Source organism: Cuculus canorus, chromosome 18, assembly GCF_017976375.1.
Source record: "Cuculus canorus isolate bCucCan1 chromosome 18, bCucCan1.pri, whole genome shotgun sequence".
Taxonomy (NCBI): Eukaryota; Metazoa; Chordata; class Aves; order Cuculiformes; family Cuculidae; genus Cuculus; species Cuculus canorus.
Window position 1 is genome coordinate 11,901,835 of NC_071418.1, and position 26,535 is coordinate 11,928,369.

General features: G+C 40.9%; 1 protein-coding gene across 3 annotated transcripts; it reads right to left on the reverse strand.

Annotated features, from left to right (window-relative positions):
* Nucleotides 1–7,307: 7,307 nt before the first annotated feature.
* CSNK1D (casein kinase 1 delta) lies at nt 7,308–25,512 on the reverse strand. 3 transcript variants are annotated; one of them, XR_008452850.1, is made up of 10 exons: nt 25,195–25,512; nt 19,717–19,827; nt 19,142–19,290; nt 18,479–18,707; nt 17,939–18,109; nt 16,318–16,466; nt 15,591–15,762; nt 15,101–15,240; nt 9,911–14,383; nt 7,308–8,135 (listed from the first exon to the last, which is right to left on the reverse strand). XR_008452850.1 is itself a non-coding variant. In XM_054083376.1 (10 exons), exons 1-9 carry the CDS (start codon nt 25,268–25,270, stop codon nt 9,945–9,947), a joined length of 1,230 nt encoding a protein of 409 aa, XP_053939351.1. In that variant the 5' UTR covers nt 25,271–25,511; the 3' UTR covers nt 7,308–8,135; nt 9,911–9,944. The 3 variants fall into 3 exon arrangements, 2 of the variants coding, with proteins under 2 accessions (XP_053939351.1, XP_053939350.1); XM_054083376.1 differs by having other exon boundaries at nt 9,911–9,977; nt 25,195–25,511; XM_054083375.1 differs by lacking the exon at nt 9,911–14,383.
* Between the last annotated feature and the right edge of the window lie 1,023 nt (nt 25,513–26,535).

The following is a 26,535-nucleotide window of genomic DNA, read 5'->3' on the forward strand; positions in this document are numbered from 1 at the left end:
GAGGAAGTGGTTGAGGGAAACATCTTTCAAAAGACACCATAAATAATTTCTGAAGAAAGCCTGCTGTTGGCAGAGTGTCTCTCATTGGCCCACACAAGTTCTTTTCCTTGACTCAAAGGTGAAAGGCTCTGAGCAGGACACCAGTGCTGCTGTGCTGTCAGCACAGACCCACAAGTGGCCGCAGCACTGGTGGGAGCAGGAGTCAATGCACGGGAGAGGTCAAATCACAGGACTCTCTTATTGACTGAGAGAAATAAGGGATGGAATTCAATTTGCTAAGCAGGCAATAAAACCTTTTACCATTTTCATTATTTACAAGAAGCATCAGCAGAGAGATGAGAAACTCTTAACACAGATCTCTTACTAACATCCAAACCTTGAGAGTGCTTCTGACTCCTAGAGCCCATTAAGCTCTCTGCTTCCGTGCTGTGGCATTCAGGGGTGACATCCAGGTGTGTGCTAGCCCTCTGCTCCTCCCTCTACTCAGTTGCCTTTGTTTCCTTGGGAAGAGATTGTCAGTACTGATGGGAAGGAAACCTCCATGCACGACTGGCCTGGAGAGCTATGGGCTGGGATGCTGGGCTGTGCTGAGGCGCGAACCCAACTGCCCCTACCAACACGGTGACAAAGAGCTTCACGCTGAGCTCCTGTTTTGAAGATTGACCCACTTCCTGCCCCTAACTTTTATGTTAAAAAAAAGCACAAGCAGCGAGTCCTTAGGTTCTCTGGGTCTTAGTGCTGTCTTAGAACACCAGCTAGGAACCATTAGGTACCGAAAGAGAGGACTATTGGACCCGTTCTCTTGGCAAGGCTAGCCTGGCTTGTTAACTGCTTATTATAAATTCACAAGGAATTGCTTTTAAACCCCTCCAATATTTCCTTAATCTCAACACCATCAAGACCCCCTTAAGGGTGGTTTGTGAGATGTGCTCTTTCATATCAAGGATGCGCGTGGTCAGAGCCATAAAGCACTGCTAGAGACACCGACGGCCCGGGGAAGTGAGTACGACAGGTCTGTGCAACATCTCCCTGGATGAACCTTTGTTCAGCCTTCACCAGGTTAAAATGTTGTGACTTGCAAAAAGAAAAGGGAAGAAAAGGGGAAAGGGAAGGCAGGTAATTGTATGACTGAATTACCAAGCATCCCAAAAGCAAAGTCATCCTTTGCCTTTGCCTAATACACTAAGGGAACCAATGTAACTTCCTCAGATGCAGCAAACCAACTGAAAAACACAAGGGCAGACCATCCGAGTATAATGCTCCAGAACAGCTGAAAGAGAGTTTTCATAGATTATTCCCTAATGAACAGTCTTTCAGTGCACAGCCTGGCACAGCTTTTAAAGCTTTTTACCCCTCTGTACAGTCTTATAGATTGTGTACTACAGGATTTAGGTTTAAAATATTGTATGTTTGATCAAGTAATGGATCTTAGGCCCTTAATTTCCTGATGCAAGGAGAGGGTGTGTGTACAAATGCCTGTAACACACAGAATACATAGAGGTGTGTATGTGTGTGCATATACATATATGTATTTACGTATGTATGTAGCTATATATATATCTCAAACATGGAAAACAGTAGAATAGAGAGTTTCCCTATTTACTAGACAATAAGCAATACAAAGTTAAAACTACTTCCTCTCTCTTCCTATACGTAGATAAGTTTGCTTTTTTACGATTTCTAAAGAAATATTAGCTGCTTGGAGCCTAGATCACCTCAGCAGAACAAAAAATCTTACAGTGATGCAGCTTTCTGTTTAAAATCACCATTTCTAGATTTCATTTTTCTCCAGTCCTTAAATCCATCACAGCAAGGCTGCAGCAGTACCTGCTGCTAAAGCAGCCGCTTGCCCAGTATTGAGACTTGCGATGGGAGGCATGCACGGTGTGAAGGACTGGGCAAATCTTGTGCTTAACATTAAATCCCATGCAAACAAATGTGTGTTAGACAATGTAAAATCACCCTCTGAAAAGAAATTAAAACATTCCCCTAATAAAACAATCCAGACTTGGAAATGACAATCCAGACTTGGAAATACACTCACCAATGCACTGCTGCCACATCACAAAGAAAAGCTGCAGTTTGGTAGGCGATCATGAGTCGAGGGCTTTCCAACAATGCAAATGCTCACAGCGGTAAGTGCTGCCTCGTGCCCACGTCCCTCTGCCACACGTGTCTCTGTGACTACAGGACTACACTGCAGCTTTGTGCAAGTGAGGTGACGTTTTTGTTTCTCCTTGATGCACTTTATTGTAATGTGTACATTTATACTTAAGACTATTTTTTTTAATGCTTTCCTAGTAAACTGTTGCAAATGTAGTGAATAAATACTTACTTAGTTGTCAAAAAACTGTGGGTATGAGAAAATAAGCTTAGAAAAAATAACTTTGAACACCCAGATTTGGAAAATTGGCTTCATGTGCCCATGCTCAAACGGCTATACAGAAACAGAGTGCTTGGCGAGAATAAAATAAGAGGTGACACTGAGCTGACAGGCAGCCAACATTTAACGTGGGCAAGGGGACTGCTTTTGCCATGACTCATAGTTTGACCAATTCCAAAATGGGTATGGGCTCCTGCTGTAAATGATCCTGAAGATTATTTTAAAGCATCAACTAATTCAAAATAATAACTCTTAATTTTGTGGTGCTCCGTGAAGATTGTTCTGGTCCTCTAAAGAGTTTTGTTTGCAGGTAAAGTTTTATGAATTACTTCGACTTGTAAAGCCCTAAATAATTTTGAGTGCTGACCTGCCAGCACGCTCTCGTTATCCTGAAGGGATGCTCTTCAGTTTAACACTTTTATGTGGGTTTTTTTGGATCCTATGGTACCCCAGCTAAGACTGGCTCCTCAAGGAACAATCTCAAGACTACACTCAACCAAATCAAAACTACAGTCTCTTCAATGTAACAGAAACTGCATTTTACAGTCTAGAGGTTTCACAGCTATTTGTGCCCAACTCTTAATTCCTGCTGAGAAATTCTGGAGAAATCTCTCGAAACTCAGCTCTGTAAGTTTCTCTGTATATTTACACCAAAAATATCTAGTTTACATAAAGCCTCATGTTTGAATAGACATCTGATTATCTTTTTTATGCTAGTTTAGTTAAATTGGTAAGGCTTAACGTGTAATCAAATGTTTTATTACCCAGCTGGCCAGACCAAGCCATGTGCTACAGGAATGAATGTTACCAGGTGGACTGAAATGCCAGAACTTACTAGCGTGCAGTCAGCACATCCCTGTGACAGGAAACCAAAGAGTTTCTTTGCCTCTGGTTCTGAGTCTGAAAGGAAGGAGACGGGCCATTTGCTGTGAAGGAAAATGGACGTGACCTGAGCTGCACCACTGCTGGACCTGTGGAAGGAAGGCAACCGACTAAGACTGGAATAAACAACTCTGACAATACCAGAGGCACTACATATAAGAAGCAACAGCTTTGAAATATTGCTTTAGTAGCCCAACACTTCTAGGAAAGACCTCATCTTTGTGCAAGTAGGAAAAAGGCACGTCTACTGCAAGACAGGGCTCTCAGCAGTATGTTGCTAGTGACACCGAGGTCGGCATCCTGCATGTGTCTGTGAAAGGATGGAAAGTTAGAGGCAGAGTAAAAAGCTACTTACCTCTAGTTAAACTCCATTTGTTCCTTCACTGACCTCAATACCTGCTTCATTATCTCAGCAATTTTCCAGCTGGCAACTTGCCACACTATCCCTACATGAATGCTTCGGAACAGTAAGAAAGGAAGCTCTCGCTCTTCTAACTCTTCATCTGAATTGCTTCAGCAGTTTAAAGCCTTTCACTGGAAAACTGAATCCAATGAAGTATATCTACATTTTAGTATTTAAAACTCTTTAACAGAAAAATCAGAAAATTGTTGGAAAATGTGGTATAAGATCCAGTGCTTGACAGTGTCTGACAAATTTAAGATACAATTTCTTAGCAGTGAAAGCAGAGCAACATTTGCTGTTTGGGGTCTTTTAAAAAAAAATCTGCACATGACCTCAAAATACTATGAATCAGTGGTTTATCCTTTCCGTAAGGATTATGGGAAATAGCAGACGCTCTGCATTGCCTTTGAGCCTGTAATGCTTGCAGCTCTGAACTAAGCTGAGGACTGTAATTAAACTAAATGTTTTGTCTGGTTATGAGATCAGGACTAGACATTTTCTCCCTACTGCATAAAGGTACCCAATGAATTCCTGCTTTGTACCACACCCCACTCCACCCCAAATACCCTAGTTTGGTCACAGCCAAGACACAGCAGATTAGGACTTAATGCTTTAGGGTGATGGAAAAAGGTCTCAGGTCTGAGGAAAAAGTCATGAAGTGTTACTCCTGTGCAAATATCTGCTGATAAAGTTTTAGGATGCTGCTGTGAAACAGATTCTTACTGAAGATGAGGTCTCCTAGGAATAAACTGCAGAATGATGTGGAGTCCACACAACTCTGGTTCACGCAGTCACTTAAATCTAGACATATACTTTAGCACTTGAAAGAACCAGAGGGAAGCGTACTGCTTTTAATAATTAAGTATTCTTTAACAACAAAACTTTTTTTATTATTAACCTGTCTTGTCCAGTGAGTTTTAGGAGCTAATTTGCCATAGGATTAACTTCATGGTGGATTACACTTCCCCACAACTGGATTAAATCTAGATTTCTGACCAGATGGCTAAGCACTATTAAAAAATCAGCAGCACTGTTTGTTTTCACTTAGTATTTTGTACACATGAAGTGCTGCTTTTGTAAAACCAAAGTTACAGGACAAAATTAATTCCTTTTTATTTTATTCTATTACAAAGAGAAAATAAATATTCTAGAAATGAACATATAGGCTTCAGCCACTGATCTACTTACAAATCTGTAAATTCATTGTAAAGACGCTCATTGAGAAATTTAGTTCCTGAAAGTGTTGACAGATTTTATGGAGGAGCTGCCACTCACTGGAATGTGAGGAAATGAAGACAAATAGTTGTGCTTATGATAGATTTCCTCACTGGAGAATGAAGGATGAGATACTTCCAAGTTATACCTGCCTTCGTCCAGGGGAGAGCTGGTGTTCTTTCATGACGTTTACATGGATTATATGGACTTTTTAAATGCTTTTACTTAATATCTCTCAAAGCATAGGATTTATTTTCAGTTTTCTTCTTATACCACAAAGAACTCGGGGACTTGTAGCAATCAGGATTAGGTAAGGCAGAAGCACAGGTGGTATCTTCCACATAAAAGTGTAGACAGTCTAAATGAAGCAGTGAGGATCAATTAAACATCCTTCCATCTTTTAAAGGCCTGCTAATCAAAACCACGGAGGATTGTTGAAGGCGCATTTCCCTCAGATTATGAGCAGACTTTTGGGAATGATATACCAAAACCCAGGACATTTTCTTATACAGGGCACTGTGCGCAAAGCTCAGTATCTTCCTTGCTTTTATCCTGGCTTGCACAACTAATAAAGTCTCAATAACAATTCTCTTCCCACGCTTCCTATCAGTGACACGTATTTCTGGGTAAGAGAAAGTGTAAAAATAAAAAGACTTCTGCAAAAGAAGCGATATCCAAACAAACTCATTTACCTTTCAAAAGACAAAAGACACAGTCTGTGACCAAACCAATGAATGCCTTCTCTTTGTTCCTGTGCAACCTAACTGCTATGTTCTGACCATGGCTCTCAAAATCCTTCGGTGAGTTTTAGTACCAGAACAATGCCTTTAAATGTTCGCAAGTGAGAACAGTCTTTGTGGGAACAAAAACCCCTTAAAACGAAGGAAAGGAGGAGGGAGGAAGGAAAGGAGGAGGGAGGAAGGAAAGGAGGAGGGAGGAAGGAAAGGAGGAGGGAGGAAGGAAAGGAGGAGGGAGGAAGGAAAGGAGGAGGGAGGAAGGAAAGGAGGAGGGAGGAAGGAAAGGAGGAAGGAAAGGAGGAAAGAAACACCAAGTAAGGCACAAGGATTCACTGTAAGTAAGTAAGTTACACCAAAGAAGAATGGAAGTTATTATGAATGTATTTACACAATTGTTAAAGTACACAAATACAGTGGTAGTACAAATGAAGTGCTCTGAGATACTGGTTTCCAATACACAGGTTTATATAGACAGTCTAACTATTTTCCGCATGATAGAATTTAACTATTATGAAGGACAAAAATTGCCCACAAGTGAGTACAATTCCAGAAGTCTGCAGTCAACTTTTAAGTATAGTACAGCAATCCAATGTTCCAGATACAGAGAATAAAGAGGCTGCCTTTTAAGTCCCTCTAACAGTACATTAGTAACCACAGATATTTACAAGAAAAGCACAGTGCAGTGTAAAACTGTTCAAATGGTAGTGCACATGCCTAAAATACTGAAGTTTATAGTAACTGAGGAAATAATTCTTTTATGCAAACTTATCCATGGATCCAACTCGAAAGGTATCCTCTCCCCAAACACAGGTTTCCCCAGTCAGACGCAGAGTACACACAAGCACGTAGTTAATGTTCTGAAAACACCCAAGAGTGACTCATAGTTAATATGTGGACTTTGGAGAGTGGCAAAAATGAATTTGTAAACACCAGAACAATACAAATTACTCTTCATAAAACTCTGAAGACCAATAGGCCTTTAAAAAATTTTGTTTTCAAGCAGGGAAGAATTTCTCAAACAACATCTCTGCATATACTTCCATTTCCAACATGGAACTTCCCTTTTCTTCAGTCATACTCGCATGAACAGTACTTCTGATACTGTTCCCAGTACTGTGAGGACAAAATATCTACTTTTACTTTACGAGACCATTTACAGTAACAAACACTATGAAGGATTTCCCATATTCCATAACCAACAGGTGCCAACAACACCTGCAACAGCTTTTTGGACAATCTAAGCATGTTGAGTCATTCATTCCTAGCTAAGGATTCTGAGCACACTCAGGTTGAATAGAGTTAAGAATTAAATATGGCATGCGCCTCAACTGTAAAAATTCTCAGGATTTCACAGCAAGAATAAGTTGTTTTCTTTTGTTTTTCAAGAAAAAGAATTCCTATTTTTGAGACTTTGCATGAAACAGAAGGCCTGAATCTATTTATTTATTTATTATTAAACATGTAGATGCTGAATGAAACGTGCAAATTCACTAGACTCAGTAGCAATGTGTATTTTCCACTTCCAATACCCTCCAGCCTCAGAGTGCAGGAAACAAAATTATACCAATAAAAACAATGTTTGAAACTGCATTTACCCAAATTACACAGAGAGATAGGACAAGCTTTCAAATTCTAACCCCCTCAAATACCAGTCTTTCACTTTGTCCTTCATATTCCTTAGAAAAACATACATCCATTATCACCACCTTTACTATACTTATACTCTCCTGCAGGGTATTTAGTTCTCTTTTATGAAAAAAATCTGAGTATTAAAAATTCCTTTGTGTTACACAGAAAGTTAAATGTTAAATGTGAATGAAGACAGCAAACAGCAAAGTAAAATTCTAACAGTTTTAAAAATTCCATGAGAAAACTGTCTCAGTCAGAATGGGACCATACAAATAAGTAAACAGTTTAAATAAAGTCAAATAGTTTTGATTCATTTACATGTTCCCTGCCCGACTAATTTTTTTTAAACAAGAAATTTCAAGTCACTGTCTTTAGTTTAGGTTTGTTTATATTCTACATTTTTTTAAATCAGACAAAGCAAGAGTTCTTTACAGAGAATTAAGCCAATAATTTTAGCAAAATGATACAAAAAACTTTCTTAAACCAAGTAAAAGATTTATAGTTACAATAGAATAATAAAAAGGGGGTAAAGTCTGCCGCCTGTGGAGGGAAAACTGAAATGGCCATCCGATAACAGGCGGTCAACTCTGTAAACCATCTTTCTTTTCCAGCCCTGTTACCACAGGGTTCTCTTAAGGTCACTGGGTTTCTGGCAAAAGCGTCCTGTAATGGCAGCTGCTGGAGTCTGTCCACGTTCCTCCAAGTGCCTTTTAAGTCACATGGAGAACTCCAATTGTAATGTTTCCGCTCTAGTTTAGGGTATTTTTGCTAGTAAAGCCATTGGTAACATAGGAGATCAGCCATGCATTATCTGCCCTCCACGGCAAAATAATTTTCATCGGTGCACAGCAGACTGGAGAACACTGGTAGTTACCCGAGCAGGAATCTACCAAAGCCAAAAAACAAGACAATATCAGCACACATCCTTCTAGTTACCATACAAGTGCCTCTCAATGTACTTTTAAATAATTCATTGTCAAAAGCAAGTGCGTGAATTTAAAAATCCAACGAGCTACACAATGTGTGGCACCCACCTGTAGCTACACAAAGTTGCCTGCATTTTCCTCCTTTATTAGAAGTTAACATGGAAAATTCACCTTTCCAGCCAGAGGGTATTTTTTGAAGAAAAATAAACAGAGCATAAACATGCACAGAAGAAAGAAAAAAACAGACAAAACCAACACCGATGTATAGAAACAGACTCAATGAATAATTAAGTTGTGGAAAAAAAAAATCCTGATTAGAGGGTAAAAAAAATTTCATTATTTTCCATTGCTTTTCATTTTTTTCATGGGACGTTGTGTTCAAAGACATAGCTTTCAGTAACAGTGTGACATTTTGCGATAAGGCTTTTGCTGTGAAAGTGAAAACCAACCACACAGCACCGCAGTTTAAGAAGTGAGAGATGTCTAAGCAGTTGAGTCAGTATTCAGTATTGATTTCAGCTGTAAAGTGTTACAACTAGTGAGGCATACAGTAAAGGCCAACCAATGCAGCCATGACCCTGAGCAGACCAGAATCCACACGTCTCCCACACGCAAGCTTTCCAGTGCAAAGCTTTAGGTTTGTCTTTCTTTTATTTTTGACTCAGGTCTGATAATTGAACTTAAAATGTTCAGCTGCCACTTACAGTTGGATCTTTTTAATGTTAGAAACTGTTTATGAAGCAGCTTGTGCACAGGCAGCCAAACACACAAAGCAGGAGAAGAAAATGGAAGAGGAATAGCAGTATTCTTCACCAACTAGAGATACGGGATTAGTGCAAGCTTAGGCTCTGCAGAGAAAGTGAGGCAGCAGACGGAGTTATACAACAGAATTTATTAAGGAACAGAAAATCTCACAGCCTTTTTTTCAGAAGAAGCAAAGCAAAGAAGCTCCTGAAATACTTAAGAAAGCAACCTTCAGCCATCAAGGTTCAGATTCCAACTGAAACTTGTTATTTCCCTGATGAAACTCGTTATTGCCAAAAGCAGAACAGACTAAAAAGCCAAAAGCTGCACACAGAAATGCTGAAACTTCTACTGCACTGAACGGGGAAAGGAGTCCTAAATACCCAAGTCCAAGCTTGTCTACCTACTAGATGCCAGTGTCCAAACTATTCTCATTAGTACGTGAATATTTTTAAATATAGAGCTGGATAGATCTGAGTATTTTTAAAATGACAGCTCATAAGGAACGAAGAATGTGAAAATGGATATGGCTGTAGTAGAATATTCCATTCATGGCAAGACAGAGCCTCGTTTGAGTAATAGTCAATTGAGTCTTCATCCAAGTATTTTGGTGTTATGATTCTGAAGCAGACGTGGTTTTGAATGGATGACACACTTCTGCATGAACATCCCTGGAGAGAGATGTAATTCTCAAACACCTAAAATTTAGACTTGGTTATTTTATTTTATTGATGATGCTTGAATAATTTTAGGGTCTTTTTATGTCACTTATTTTCATCAACTCTGCTTAAGAGTCCATGTGGAACAGCAGCAACAATTCAACTTTTGGAAGAACGTTTACTTTTAAGTTAGAGAAAAACCAATGCTCCATCAAGCATCTGACTGTAAGGCATGGGTACCATTACGAGATAATGTGAGGAGATGTTTCTAAAGATTTTCTTGTTCTCCCCACCCCATCCAAAGTTTTTTGTGTCTAATGAGAAGCACTCACCCAGTGCTGCCTTCCAAGGAAAGGAGACGAGCAGCTACTTGCCATGGTGTTCGAAAGGAATGCTATTCTGAGGTAGGGGAAAAGACAGCAATTTGTAACAGTTCCACCGCCCCAATACATAAAGATGTCTAACAATAATCCAACCTAAACTTGCAGCAGCAAATGCATCTTTTGAGGAGCTCTGATTTCAGACTTCTGTAAGACATTTCTATCATATTAAAAGATACACAAAAGGAACAAAATGCTACTCCTCAAAGAAAGCTGACAGGATCAGAAGAACAATGCAGAGTATGATCCCTATTAAGATGGACCTACGGAGAAAGATTTGCCCATGAGAAGATGGAAATGCAGAGCCACTGGGAGTACATTGCTTTTTTCCCAAGGAAGCAGCAAAACACTTAGGTTGTTTAATGTCAGTGGTGGCTACAGTCTTCTAAAAACTTGTCCTGTCAAAGAGACTTAATCAAATATTTCTTTGTGCAGCATTCCAATCATGTCTTCCAGCTACAGAAAGAATAATTGTTACCAGTAGAAATCATCCAGAGCTTTGGCTGTTGGGTGCTGAACATGCTACATTCGGGGGGGAAAAAAAAATAAAAAAAAAATCAAACAACTTGGTGCATAGCATAGACAGTCGGCTTGAACCTTCTGTAAAAGGAAGTGAAAGCTACTCACCCAGAACTAGACTCGAGGCGATCACTGCTTTCGTGATGCAGTCTGTGCAATGAGGACTGATCAAACTGATGTAAAGTAGCATTTAATGGAATACTCATGACCTGTGCTACCTCCTCCACAATGCTTCTTGACATTCAAAAACTGACTACCTAAAGGAGATTCAGTGAACAACTCACTCATAGAACTTAAGAGCAGAAGGATTTTTTAACAGCTAGTATGATTTTCCATCCAGCACAGATCACAGCTCTTCACTACATGGAGGCCTGTAATTTAGGTTGGCTTTAGACCTGAATACACCACCTAGAAACTAATCCAGTTATGATGCCAAGGGGACAGATGATCTACTTCTTTTAGAAGCTGTTTCAGTGGCTAACTGCCTTCACTTAGGCCTCTGTTTCACTTTTCTTTAGAATGTGAGTGGGTTTAATTTTAAGCAATAGGTTATTCAGATGTTTTCTCCAAAACACCAGTTCCTGTTAAAATCGTCTCTAAAATACCACACCAGGTAACCAAAGATGATCTCCTACCTTTCAGACAAACTGAAAGGCACTGATTTGAAACTCTTGCATTTTACAGTTTGTATTCCCAAGCTCATTTATGCCTCTTCTCTGTGTTACTTACAGTTTTCCAACAGTTTAAGGTACCGGGAACTAAACTAGGCATAATATTCCAGTATCTGTATCATTAATGACGTGACATAACCACTCCATTTCTGCTCATTACTGTATCATACACAGATTCAAGGATGAAATTATGCCCTTTCGTTATGTCATCACACTAACCTCTTCAATATTAAAGCCTGAGTCACTGCTCACCACAGATACAGTTCCTACATCTATGGCAATAGGCTCCACTTCATCCTAACCAGGTTTTAGAGCACTGCAGTAACACACACTATTGAACAGGTTTCACCTGGCTATTCCACTCTCACTAATATTTATCGCTGCCAAACATCTCAAAACTTGCAGGTTTTTAGCTGTTGTATTCAGTTCTATAAAACTGAAAAAAGGACTGAATAACATATGCCATAGAATTTACATGATTGCATTAGAAACACGAGTTTCACAAACTGTTCCACAGACACGCTAATGGTAACTCTAATAAGCACTCATTACTTCGTATTACAAAGTGACAGTCTTTCTAATGAGAATGATTTAGGTACTGTGTGGAAAAATACCTTGGAGGTGAGGAATATACATGACACCTATTTGCTATCCTCACCAATTACCATTTTTCTGAGAGCGTTAAATTTCTCTGAGGCGGCCTGTTTTCCGTAAGAGAATTTTGGTTCTTATTCACATTCCCAGCCTTGGTTTTCAGTTTCAGTCTGAACCGATTAGAACTCATTTTTGAAAAAAGATAAAAATGTGGAGTTGTCTTTAAGAACTCTACTTAGAGGTAAGTAGCTTTCATTATTTCTTTGAGTAAGCTCTGCTCATCTGCATTGCCCAGAGCTTAATGAGCAGCAGCCCCTCCTCTAGATGATGACAGGTGGAGATCACAAATGCAATGCTGCTTTACCAAACCAAGGCATCTGAGTAATTAAAAATAAAATAATTTATCAAATCATAAACAGCTCTAACAAATGTAGTTCTTAACATAAGATGTGCAGATCTGCACAGCAAATGTTAAAAGTTGCTTTCCACCAGAACCATGGTCTAAATGCTTCCTGAAAAAGAAACACTGGGACCACAAATTACTGAAGACTTATTACAAAGGAAACTCACACACTTGGACATGGACAAACAGTTGCTTTTCTTTACCATTCTCCTGATAAGAAGTGGTATGGATCATTTTCCATATTCTTATACCCAGCCCATCAAAATTCTCCTTAATAACCTTGTTGTTCGAGTCAGATACTTTAGTTTTTGCTGACTGAGAACAAGGTATAAAGATAATGGCTTTAACTGATAAGCTCATTAACACCTAGGGATACATTTTGATTATGGTAGAACACCTTTAACACTATGAAGATGCTAAGAGCGTAAGCTATGAATGCTTGCAACTTGAGCCTTGCCTGATATTGAGTAAGCAAGAACTAAGAAAATGAAAAGAGTTTTCTCTAATGAGCTCAAGGAGAAATGTTACAAAGTAAAATCTAAGTATATCCCCCTTGCCTTCCAAATCCAAGGAGCCCATGGGAGGCTGTTTAAATTATACTGCAGTCACACACTGCTATTCAGTCACCGTGAGTGGAGACCAGTAGGGATTCACTGCCTTTGTAAAAACTAAATGAAGACACGATGAATGATTTCAACAACCTCAGAGAAGATCCTGACTAGGCCGCTACTGGGATTATAAAGAAGTCAACTGAGGGATCCCATACTGGGAGTAAAGTGTTAAGAGGTGTAAGTAGGAAATGTGCTATTAAGCCAGACTGTTGGCCCACATCACAAGTTACACAAAGACTACCCAAAAAAACCCCATAGATCTACACAACCTCAGAGTATTCCCATTTTACAAGTTAGGCAGAACCAAAAAGCATGTGCAAAAAGCCACCTGGATTACTCATACCTTACGATGTTTAGAAAGGTGTCACATGCACACTGAGGTACATGTCAGTAATACAGAAAAAATGAAACATATCCTCTCTCCTAACATAGTCGAGTAATATCACTGCATCTATTTCTGTTACTCTCATTAATTATTTATCTGACCGGTAACAGAGACAAAGCACTTGAGATTTACGCAGAATGCCAAGGACAAGCCCTGGGCAAACACACTGTACCAGGAAACCACCTTTACATTTGAGTGAATGTTCAGAGTCACAGCTGATGTCAGAAGGGACCCCTGAAGATTATTTAGTCCAAAGCCACTACCCAAAGCACAGTCAGCTACAGCAGGCTGCTCACAGCAATGCCCAACTAGGTTCCAAGTCTCCCTTTTGGGAGACTCCAAAGCCTCTTAAGGGCAACCTGTTTCAGTCCTTGCTAACTCTCATTGTAAAATTGTTTTCTCTTGCATGTATGTCAATTTGTGCCCGCTGCCTGTTGTTCATTCACTGGTATCGCTGAGAAGAGTCTGGCTGCACCTTCTTTATATCCCTCTACCCGGTGTCCGTGCATATTTACTAGACCCAAACTAGGCAGTGCTAATATCTTTGTTTTCACACTGTTGCCAAATTTCAGCCACACAAGTATTTTAATAGGACAATTTCTGGTGGCAATAATTGTAGTTCAGTGAACAATTTTTTAGCTGGCAAAAAATGCTATCAGTGCCAGCACAGAAAGCCTCATCCGTCTCCTATTCTCATCCGGTCATTTCTGCTCCTGAACTGTTCATCCACTGTGCAAGCACAAACATTTGTGCAGCTACATGGTGAAAGCATTCAGCTGAAAACCAACCCCAAAAAATCCCACTTCACTTTTGTTACAGCAGAATTGTTTCGCCAATCCAGTTCACACTCAGTCTTTGTTAGAGATACCCACCCAGACTCCATCTAAAACAGCATTCCCTCTAGTAGTAATATTTTATAATGTAAGAACACGTACTATCCAAAATAATTAATTCTGCCAATTAAATTACAAAACCAAAAGCGATTGAGTTAACTTTTATCAATATACTCCATCAATGAGGAATAAAATTAGTCCATGGCAAAAATTATGCAGTTAGAACTCCAGCACAGCGTTGAGGCACGATGGAAAACCCCCAGGCGACTGTACCAGTCCTCGTAACAGACTGCTCTCCCAGTAACGCTGCAGTATGCCCACAGTACAGGCGATTCCCCATTCTGTAGCCTGAAGGCAAGCTGCACAAAGCCAGGCCACGCTCTACTTAGGACAAGTCTGTGTGAATACCCTGAAAAAGGAATGTTTCAGCTATAGCATAAAGAGGTAAAAATATACTTAAGCATTGTTTGTCAGTCTTAAAAAGAAGCATTCCTATAATTTCTTTGCTAAGTCACTGTGACCAATGAGAATGATTTCAGCGCTAACTATGGTTATGAATCACTCCATCATTCATCTTCCTGCCACCCTCTTTAAATGAGCCATCTGTGACCTATCCATCATCCACATATGTGGCTTCTTATCTGCTCTAAATTACAATGCTGCACTACAGCATTTCCTCACTTTTGCACTTCTCTGTTCTTTGCCATTTCTCATCTGTGCTGCAGCAATATTTCTGCTCTGATTTGGAAACACAACTCTCAACTGCCTCTAACTTACTCTGCTTCCTCGCTGATATAGGAAATTCAATGAGCAAAGGAGGTAAACACTGTAATTGTGGCTAAAAAAATGCTGCATTTCTAGGATGTTGTGTGATCACATAACATTAATGTCTGTATTACTTGAGTATTTTATGCTTATTGCTGCCATGGTAAAACAAAAGATTTTTTTTTTTTTTAAAGTACCTACAGCCATATCACAAACATTCAGTAAAACATTAAATATTTATAAGAGTCAACATCATCTGGAAAATCAGCATGAAACCGTATCAGCTAGCTGGTGTGTTTTTTTGGCAGATTAACTTCATCAAATCACCCTCAGTTCTCCATTATATAAAAATCTTTTTTACCTGTGAAGTTGACATGCGAGAGGTATCTTGTCGGCCTGTTAAGTCAGATGACGAGATATTGACTGGGGCACCACGATGCAATCTCATACTCACTTTCCTTTCTCGTTCCATACCAGATACTGGCCGAGGAGAGGTGTTGGCTGTGACAAAAACCACATTGGATTCTCATAACAAGAAATGGGATTAGAACACGGTCACTGCACAAATTACATTCTTGCCGTTTGCATATAAAACTTCAGAGTCAAACGAGAAACCAAGGCCTTTGTTTTACATTCATAGAAATCTAAGTAGTAACTGGAAGGTAATGAGTGTACACAATCACTGTCAATCTACCCAAAAGCATGGGAGGAGAAAAACAAAAAAACCCAAACCCTCAGAGACAAATATCACTCAGGTATCCTAATTCTGATTTTGAACTTCCAGTGAGCAGGAATCAACTTCAAATTAGAGTAGTCACATGGCACATCTATCCAGGTATTTGGTTACTCACCAGCATGTGAAGTTGGGGTAAGAGGAGTAGAAGGAGCTACATCTTGTGTTCCTCTCAGCCTGCCAGAAGCAGTGGAGGGCAATCCACGCACAGCTGGATTTCGTGTATGTCTCAGTCTTTCCTCTCGTTCTCGCCTTTCACGTTCAGCATCTTCAGCTGCTCTGCTTGCACCCTACGGGTGAAGACTAGTGAACAACTTGGGGGATTATTGAACTTACAACTATATATTTGGATAAAAATACTGAAAATAAAGAACTGGACAACCCAGGAACTGATGTTCACTAGGGCATTATTTTAAGAACATTTCCTGATAACTACATTTATTTTCGTCATAGAAGTGCTGGGATAATTTTCAAAATGGTACACAGATACCGTTAGAGCAGCTGGACACCTCCTCAACAGCTGCAAATGACCTGGCTGAAGGTCAAGGTGGAGAAAATAATAAATCCACAGCCCAGTCTGGTGATTGCCCTGAAGGAAGTATCACAGAAACTTTACGCATCAACTTCAACTTAGTTGTCATTCAACCCCCATCTCATGGCTCCTGCATCTCCTGCTTTTTCTCATTTCCTAGTCTTTTTTTTCTAGGCAACAGAGCTTCCAGGAGGAAAAAGGCAAGTCAATCTTACAGTATCAGTTTAGATAATCAAAACTACAACATAGTAAAACAAAAAAAATACTACTACAAAGAAAGAAAAAGTTTGAGAAAGCTCTGTCAGCTACTCACAAATTTCAGCATGTTCCAGTCAAACACGTAGTCATAGGAGAACCCTTGTCGGTGGAAGAGGTTTCTGAATAATTGCCTTAGATAGGAATAGTCCGGTTTGTCATCAAAACGCAAAGAACGGCAGAAATTCAAATATGTAGCAAATTCAGCTGTAATAAAAGAAAGCCTGTTTTTTTCCTTCAGCTTTGCATTTGCTCTTTGTAATTCTGAATCACAAAAAAAACCAAAAACCAACCACCCCATCTCCGCAAGACTAATGACCTAAAACTAGAAATCTACTGAAAGCAATACAAGACCCCATCTGTCAAATCAACTCTGAAAAAGAAATTATTAGTCTATCACAGAGCAGGCAAAGATCTCATTTGCCAACAGCAGAGAAGACTCGATATCAGAGTCCTTTAGCCAACAGTTGGGGGTGAGAGGGAGGACAGGTTTAAAACTACAGTTGAGAAAGAAAAGAGATTTTGTTGCTCTTCTTTGCTTTGAATATAATTAATTGCAATTTATTGCAGGACATAGAATAGCATACTTTTGTTGTTAAGTAAAAATGATTCACATCTGCTACCTCACAGAACACACAAAACTAGGGGACCCATACAAATTTCTTATGTAAGTCATGCTACGTTTTTAGATTTGCAGTTGTCTGAACATCTGTTTTTATAAGGCACACAAAGTATCACACAGCAAAAAAGAAAAGAATACTGTGAATTCAATGCACCAGAGATAAGAGCAGTTATCAAAATTCCAGCTTTCGACTTTAAGTCTTTCCGGCTGAAATACGTCCATAATTTCTGTTAAGAAAGAAATTCTAACAAATAGCACCAGACAAGTTGATTAGTCTTCCCTGCCTGTTAACCGCAGAGAGGCATAGGTAATGAATGTAAAGGAACACTCATGAAGCCACGTTCGAAACAGACAGAAAACAACAAGTTTTCATACAACCCTAACGAAAACTATGGTTCTTGTTATCGTACCCAGCTGCCAAAGCCAAGAGCACGGAAAAAAACAGAGACAGAACTCTTCACGAAAGACCAGCAATATTCTCTGATGGCAGTTAATGCTAACAAGTTTTACAACAGATTTAAGTATAACTTCGTAGGGCTCCAAAACTCCTACTTATTACTGTGGTGTAAATACCAAACTAAGAAACAGAACAGCTTTGAGGCACAATGCTAGGATCCAGGAGGGTTTCTTTTACCACTCACAGATGCTGACCATCAACAGGCCAAACCAGATGAACCTAGAATGACAACTCCCAAGTGAAATGACGGCAACTGCTAAGAGATGCATCTGACTACATAATCCACTTCAAAGAAACAGGTAGTTTCTCAAAAAGCTGTTTGTCTGTTAAGAGTATCCAGCCAGCACGGATGCGTAGTTAAGACCAGGTATAATTAGAAATGGCCTATGAACACAAAGATCCCAGCCTTGAAAGCACATTATTTTTATCATGCAGGTGCCCAATCATGGGGGGGATGTGAGGGAAGGAAGAAAAAAAAAAATAAAAAAAGAGAGAGAAGCAGAAAAAGACAGGTAGAATTCAGTATAAAGAAAAAAGAAATACCATTAAAACAGGAACATGTAGGCCTAGTAGGCCTAGTGCTACAGAAGAGTAACTTACAAGGATATCCTTTACACAAAACCTCAATGGGTGTAGACATTTTCTTTTCACTGATACGTTCGTATTTCTGCCTCTTTGTTGCTGCTTTCAGTCCCTGCCAGGGGAGGGAGCCCAGGTTAAAATACATCAGTACATAGCCCAAGGACTCCAAGTCATCTCTGCGAGATTGCTCTACAACAGCATAAAAAAGTGGACTCATTAGGTTTCATTTTCTACTGGAAAAACAAAAGATTGTGTAACAAGATTGTCACAAAAGAAGTTAGAAAAACACGAGATAGCTGAGTTACTACATCCATGATAAACTCATCCAGTATAAGAAAAAGCACACCCTTGCAGTTATTAAAAAGATGTGCTAATTCCCAAGAATTACAAACTGACCAAATCCCACCCAACCATGAGATACGAGGCGAAGCACGCTGCACTGTTAGTGCCAGAAACAGGGTCTGTCTTCTATGCCTCCAATAAAACAACAACTACTTGCACTAAAACTACGTGCATTGACACTGTTCAAGTTTCTATTTATTGCTTTCCCCAGCTCACCAATTCCAAGATGAGTGTTGATAGATGCATAACGGGCAGTTCCTGTCAAGTTTTTATTTTCACGATATGGAATATGTTGGTGAGTTCGAGCATCTCGATACTTCTTTGCTAATCCAAAGTCTATTATATAGACAAGATTGCCTTTCTTCCCCAGGCCCATTAAGAAGTTATCCGGCTTCACGTCTCGGTGGATGAAGTTCTTAGAGTGAATATATTCAATTCGACTAATCTAAATGCAGAGAAATAAAAAAACATCATCAAGGGACCAGACATACACCTTTTTTCCTTACAAAAACACTAGCAACGCTGTAGTAATGATAAAAGAGGTAAATAAAATTTATATGGTAAAATATAAAGCCTTTAAGGATAACATAATTGAGAAGACAATAGATAAACCTCTCTAGCTCGTTTGCTGTATTTTACATTTGTTTCTAAAAACCTCCTCAAGGGAAATTCTTTGCCTTTGAGTACTGTAACATCTCGTTTGCAGACAGCTCAGATCCAGTTTTTAAAACTCAAATTAGGACTTTGTAATCCCTTTTGATGAGATGCAGCCTATTCACTTCTGAATTAGTGGAATAAACCACAGTTGGTTATAATCTCTCAAGAAATTTTAATACTCCAACGTACTCCACTATCAAGACCAACAAAGTGGTTTCCTACCATTTGATCAGCGAGTAACAGGACCGTCTTGAGACTGAATTTCCTTGAACAAAAGTTGAAGAGATCTTCAAGACTCGGTCCCAACAGCTCCATCACCATTACATTGTAGTCTCCTTCAGCTCCACACCACTTAATTGTGGGAATACCCACTAGGAAAAAGGAAACAGCTTAGTCAGTATAACAGTTGGATTTATAGAGTTCATACACACCAATCTTCCAGGCTTTTCCAAGGAATTCTAAGAGGGTCATTACCAACAGTCCATCAGTCTGCTGCCAGAGGGGAACAAACTTTTTTTCCATATTGCTGAGGTTTTCATATTTTAATATTCTGGGACTAGGTGTAACATTGGAGTATCTCAGTGGTACCATGAAGTTTTTTGGTAGCCGTGGATTTGGAACTGCTACTCCACATCACTTCCTGGAGAGCTGAGGTGCTGCTCTTCACCCACCCTGCCACCTCTCCCACCCTCTTCTCATATATCAAAAGACATTTTAACTATTAAATACATCCAGGTGGCAGATACATCAAAGACAAACCGAGTCAAATCCCTGAAGGAGGAAAAGGATTTGCTTGCCTCCACCCTGCATCATTTTGTAGATTTTGCTCTCGATGTGCAACTGAGGATGCTTGGTTTTCACACATTCCAATTTAATTGCGACCTCCTCTCCAGCAGCAATATCAGTTCCTAAAACCAGAAGAATTTAAAACATTGGTCAAAATATTTGTTAAGGTGCACGTCCTTTGTCAAGATTAAAACAAAACGAATCTTGACAACCTCAATGGCAAACACCCAGAGATTAAGCACTTTCAACCACGATTACGTAAAAACTCGTCTGAAGTCTTAAAGAGTCTCTCCAACAGACGAGCAGTTTAAAAGACAACTCTTAGACTGTGGCACAGGAAGCCAAAACTGTTGATATCCCATTCCAAGAAAAATAGGAGTGCATCTTCTGAAGGGTGTCTTTTGAATTCCAGTTTGTGATGGAAGTGCTCAAAATGAACGTTTATAGGTGTGGCACACATCTCTCTGCCAATGTAAGAAATGCTTGGAGTTCAGATCACCTCTCCTATGCCTTGGAAGAAAAGGCTACAACTTCCCTAGATCTCAACATACTCCAGATGTACTCAGGTACCTTATGATTTTATCCAGCTGAGAGGCAGATTATCTAGAATCAAGAATTTGTCCCCACAAAAAACTTAACAAAATCTCATTAAATTCTTGTTTCAAGAAATAGGTGTCTGAAAAACCTGGCTTACCTTTTCGCTTTCAAAGTTTAAGCACATGTAAGGGAAAACCGGCATTCTTAAAAAGAAACACTGAGTCAAGAAAATACATACTGTCACAGCCGAGCCACTTGGGAAAACAGGAACTGTCAAAAAGAGATGTACGACATTTTTTAGACATATTGCTAAGTGTCTCTACTCTCAGAATTTGGCTTTTTCTTTTCTGCATTACTTCATGGTTTAGGATCATGTCACGTACATCACCTGCTCTTTGTTCTGATCCCACTCTTAAAAGCTTAACTTGAGATCTGCTCCTTTGTTTGGAGAGAAATGGTAAACAACCATTTTGTACTCACTTTCTCCATGATGTTCAGAATTTCACAGATTTCTACCCTACCTTGCCTTCCCTTAACTCTTTCCAGAGTTCAAAAATTCTTTGTATAAAAGTCATTCTTTGTATAAAGTCACTTTTGACTACCCCAAATCATTCCCCATTTCATTTATATGTACCTTTCCCAGTTCCATAATGCTCCTCTGAAGAGCATTATACATATATATATATATATATATTGTGAAGAGTTACACAAAACAATTAAGACAGAGATGCACAATTATTTTTTTTCTGCTTACTTATGTTTTTCCACATGCTCTTCTTTGACCATCACAGAGCACTAAGACGATGTGCTCACCTAACTATTGTAACTGCACAATCTTGTTCCTGAGATTAAGGAACTATGTCAGTCCTTTATAGCCTTTTGCCTATAAAGTCTTGCTAACCAAGGCAGGCTAACACCCTGCACCTCAAAGCAGGCACGACTCTTCGCTTTGCAAGGAACTGATGGTGCATGGAATTGTCTATGAGTCACACAAGAGTATGCTTTTTTTGTGTGTGCACACATAAGTGTTAAGGTCGTGTTGCTGGTACAGCGAGTTGTTCTGAGTGAACACCAGGTTTGATACTTACTGGGCATTTCACAAGGCACCTTAAGAAAACAAACCATATGAAGCTCACTCTAAGTACAATAAGCAAAACTCAAGATGAGCAACTGGAAGACATAAGGAAAAATCATGCTGTACAGCTGTACATGTACCTGTCTTGTATGACTCCTCTGTAACTAACATAATAGGTGTCAGGCCCCCCAGTTGCTACTTCCATCACAGTGCAGGAGCAGCAACTGGAAACTCTTTGATCTGTAATCTAAACATTTCACATATTATGAATATATTATTTTGGTGGACTTTAAATGAGAGATGGTGCACATCGATCCAGAAAAGTGAAAGGATAGATCAGCAATATAAGGAGGAAGGCATTATCTTCTGATCTAATACTGACCATCCCATCCTACCCAAAGAAAAATCTTCATTTTGAACCAGGAAACTCCAGAATTTTCTTGCTTATCCCTACATTCACTATACTTGTGTAGGTCATTCGTTAGGACAGTTGCAGTTGCTCTACACAAGAAGTCTTTAATGCCTAAGGCAGCCAAGACCCTTAACCTGAATCCCACTTCCATATAAATCCTCTCCTTCAAGACAAAGGATTTCATACTAAAATACTGAAATTAAAATATCCGAGTCCAGCAAAACTGATGAGACTGGGCCAAAACTATAAATCATTTTTCCAAGCAATACAGTGCTTGTCATCAAGTAAGGACTTCTGTCCCCACTTAAACCCTCGGGCAAAATTTCTATAACCCTGTTACCACCAAAAGCACATCTTCTGTTAAGGAAAACATAATATTCTTTGAGAAGACTCAATAATTAAAAAGTAGTAACTTTCAACAAGCAGTAAAACGAGGCCATCATTCGCAAGTGAAAAAGAAAGTCTAGAGCTGTGAAAGTATTTTCTTTTAAACAGCAAAATTCCAATTTACTTGGAAATGCAAAATCCTCTGCCATAAGGAAAGCCTTGGAAATTATTTCAATTAGCTTTATTAAGGTAATTCTTAAGAAAAATAAACATGTAATGCAAGAACCTTGAAAACACAGCAGCTGCAATGCCTTCATGACTCTATCTATTTGACCTCACGCACTGAGCAACAAAACAAATGCTTACTCTGATCTCCCTGGACATCCTCCTCACACCTTGTCCATCTTTTATACTGTTTTGAATACCTGGGAATCCAATTCATTCATATCTTCCTCTGGAGGGCAACTTCAAAAGATGCCAGTGCACTAAATTCCCAAGTTTTATGTTCTTCAAGTCATCAATATGCCTTTATTTACAATAGTGCCTTACATTTCAAGATCCTGTCCCACAGACCCTGTCATTCCAAATTCTGGAAGACATATTTTGGGACAGGGAGAACAGGAAAGAATATGAAAGAACTATGACAATAACAACAGTCATCAGCTCTATGACAGAAGGAAAGGAAAGGAAAGGAAAGGAAAGGAAAGGAAAGGAAAGGAAAGGAAAGGAAAGGAAAGGAAAGGAAAGGAAAGGAAAGGAAAGGAAAGGAAAGGAAAGGAAAGGAAAGGAAAGGAAAGGAAAGGAAAGGAAAGGAAAGGAAAGGAAAGGAAAGGAAAGGAAAGGAAAGGAAAGGAAAGGAAAGGAAAGGAAAGGAAAGGAAAGGAAAGGAAAGGAAAGGAAAGGAAAGGAAAGGAAAGGAAAGGAAAGGAAAGGAAAGGAAAGGAAAGGAAAGGAAAGGAAAGGAAAGGAAAGGAAAGGAAAGGAAAGGAAAGGAAAGGAAAGGAAAGGAAAGGAAAGGAAAGGAAAGGAAAGGAAAGGAAAGGAAAGGAAAGGAAAGGAAAGGAAAGGAAAGGAAAGGAAAGGAAGAAAGTCCCTCCCCTCTACCCTGGAATGTCTTCAACACCCTTGTAGTTGTATTAAAAAAACGCAGAGACTGGAAATAGGCAAAACTAATCAAATCTGCCTTTCCAAAGCATAAAATTGAGCTGAAGAGCTATATTGAGGTCATCTACAAATTCACTTAGGGCCATTAGAAGTTGTGTGTACTTAAAACTCTTTCATATGTCATTCTAAGGTACTTGTATCCTACTGTACAGTCTGAACAGCCACATATAAACTCATTCTTTCAAAAAAAACCCAAGCATTTCATTTTCACAAAAACAATAAATATTTCACACACCTCTGTTTTACCAGATTATAGCAGGCAAACCAAAAAGGCCTCTACAAAAGACTTAATTTCTTGAGAGACAGTAACTTCCTCGGAAAAAAAAAATGCATGCCATTAGCTGGATCTTCCAGGCATCTAATTCTCTGCTAGTTACTGTCTCAGGCATGACATCTGCAGCAAGCCCTAAAAGTAAATCCACACTGCCTACTTAGAGATAAAACAAAGAGGTCAAGAACTGAGGATGAGGAATTATTGTGTGAAACAGAGCATGGCAGCAATACAAATACACAGAGAACTACTATTTCCTGTGCAACTGTACTGGTGTGGGCTGTACATAAGATAAAGGTGACAAATGAAACCGTTTCTTTTTCTTGCCCTTTAAATTTATACTGTAATACAAACTGATTAACCCGATCCCTAGTCAAAGGCTAAAATAGGAGTTTCTCAAATCACTGAAGATTTTTCAGATTTTAACTGCTGTCTTTGTCTCCACCCAAAATTGCAATGGCAGCTAATTTTGCATAAGCGTTACCACCATTCTTCTCACAACAGCCTTCAATCTTTTATGCAAGCATTGCAGAGAGAAGGAATGACGTCCTCTGCCTCTGGATACCCATATGCCTTCAGCAGGAAGCATGGATTTTCCACCAGGCACATGATGTCTATTAGGGATAACCAGGATGTCGTTGCTTGTAAACAAGCTGCTAACAAATCATTTTGGAATGCCAGTTGTGCACACTGCTGTCTAGGAAGAAAAAATACCTCTCCTACTGTGTACGCTGCCAAACATACCACACAGCGATGTTGCTTTTACCCTTCAGAAGTATGCAGTTAATGCACCTGAGCCCCACAAGTTCTCGCTTTCCTCCTGTTTTGACTTGCTTTTTAAGTCACAAAATCATAGAACAGTTTGGGTTGGAAGGGACCTCAGCGATCACCCTGTTCCAATCCCCCTGCTATGGGCAGGGACACAGATCAGGTTGCTCCAAGCCCCATCCAACCTGGCCTTAAACACCTGCAGGGATGGAGCAGCCACCACTTCCCTGGGTCACCCCAATTCCCCAGGGCAGAGAATTTACAAATTTATAATACGTTTATAAAATGTATTTCTGTGGATTTAACTCATGGTTTGAGTTTGCAGAACATATTGCATATTTCAAGAACACCTGCTTTTGGAACTGGCTGCAGGCTGTCGCTCCCATAAACCAAGAGCTACAGAACGGACAGGGAAAGACAATGCCAACCTTGCAAACTTTACAACTGCGTGGGAATCGCAGCAGCAGAACAAGCCCCGCACAGTAAGGCACCAGGGCAACATTCAAGCACTAGGACAGCCCATCTGCGATGTTTCTTTGAAGGAATTGAGTTTTTTTCACGGCAACGTGGGCTTCTTTAGTGGTGTAATTGTTTTTTAGGCCTTGCAGGAAGCACAAACATCCCCGTGACAGCGATTTTCCCTACTCCACTGCAGCCACATTTAACCCCCGACACGCAGATTTCCTTCCCAAACCATATTTCTGAACGCGGTGGGTATTTTTTTCCTCCAAACCAGGGGATTTATACCCATTTTACAGCTGGGAAAACTGACAGTGCCCAAGGTCACGAGACAACAATGGGAAGAAGCAGCTCGGCGAGCCAGAATTCCCGATTAGGAAATTCCCAAGGCAGGACACGAAGCTAGCCAGGCTGGAACCGCCCCGCGCCCCTCCGGGGGCCGCGCATCCAGGAGCGGCGCCCGGCCCCCTCCTTACCCAGGTAAATGTCCCCGAAGGAGCCGCTCCCGATCTTCCGGCCCAGCCGGTACCGGTTCCCGACCCTCAGCTCCATGGCGGCGCCTCGGTTCGCCCGTCGTCTCCGCCCGCCCCGTCGCCTCAAAGCCCCGCGCTCCCTGCTGCCATCGCGGCCCCAGCCCCGCCGCTCGGTACTAGCGAGGCAGGCAGACCCCCGGTCGCAGTTCCCGGCGAGGATGGAGGCGGATTGCGCCGCTGGGCCGTCCCCTCAACCGCTCGGGCTCACGGCAGCCATAGCGCGTGACCTCACTTCCCTGGCAACGGGGGCGGTTGCGCGCGGGGGGCGGGGCCAGCGCGGAGGGGCGGGGCTGGCGTATGAGGAGGGGAGGGGCAGCACAACTACGTGAGGGGCGGGACTGAAGAGTCTGAGGGGCGGGGCGAGACCTGAGGAGCGCTTGTGACGTATGTGGAGGGGCGGGGACAGTTGATTGCGTTACAGAGGGGCGGGGCCAGTGCGGCATGAGGGGCGGGTCGGGGCAATAGGGAGGGGAGAGGCCATCGAGGTGGGCAACGCGGGCTGGTTCGCAGATTTGTGGAATCCTAGAATCAAAGGAGTCATAGCATGGTTTATGTTAGAAGGGACCTCAAAGCCCATCCAGTCCCACCTCTGCCATGGGCAGGGACACCTCCCACTGGATCAGATTGCTCCAAGCCCCATCCAACCTGGCCTGGAACACCCCCAGGGATGGGGCAGCCACCACTGCTCTGGGCGATCTGGGCCTCCCCATTCTCACAGGAAAACATTTCTTCCCAAGATCTTGTCTCAATCTCCTCTCTTTCAGCTTAAAATCATTCCTCCTTGTCCCATCCCTGTGCTCCCTGACCAAGAGCCCCTCCCCAGCTCTCCTGGAGCCCCTTTCGGTGCTGGAAGCTGCCCTAAGGTCTCCCTTCTCTTCTCCAGGCTAAACAGACCCAACTCTCCCAGTCTGTTCTCACACAGGAGGTGCTCCAGTCCTCAGATCATCTCCGTGGCCTCCTCTGGACTCGCTACAGGTGTTCCTAGCCATGACAAGGGGTTGGAACTGGAATTTTAAGGTCCCTTCCAACACAACCCATCCTGTGATTCTGGTCTGGGATGCCCATCCCTGGACTGTTTGGAGCTCATTGCTGCGCTGGGTTATGATTATCTGCCTGCTGGTTTCTGTCCTCCACCAGAGCTCCTGCAGGGAAGGCTGTGAAGTTTGGAGTAGAATTGGCTGGAAAATGGGTTTCCTTCCCTCTCCGGTGCCTTAAGCAGCAGTTCAGTTGTTTGTTGAGCAGCCTCATCTGGAGGGTGGTGCCTCTGCCCACAGCAAGGGGGTT

Excerpts from the sequence above, each read along its gene's own strand:
- CSNK1D (XM_054083375.1), bottom strand. The coding sequence starts at position 25,270 with ATGGAGCTGAGGGTCGGGAACCGGTACCGGCTGGGCCGGAAGATCGGG. Across the intron at positions 19,828-25,194 it reads CTTCGGGGACATTTACCTGG|GAACTGATATTGCTGCTGGA; the intron begins GTAAGGAGGGGG and ends TTCTGGTTTTAG. Across the intron at positions 18,110-18,478 it reads CAACACTCATCTTGGAATTG|AGCAATCTCGCAGAGATGAC; the intron begins GTGAGCTGGGGA and ends ATGCTGTTGTAG.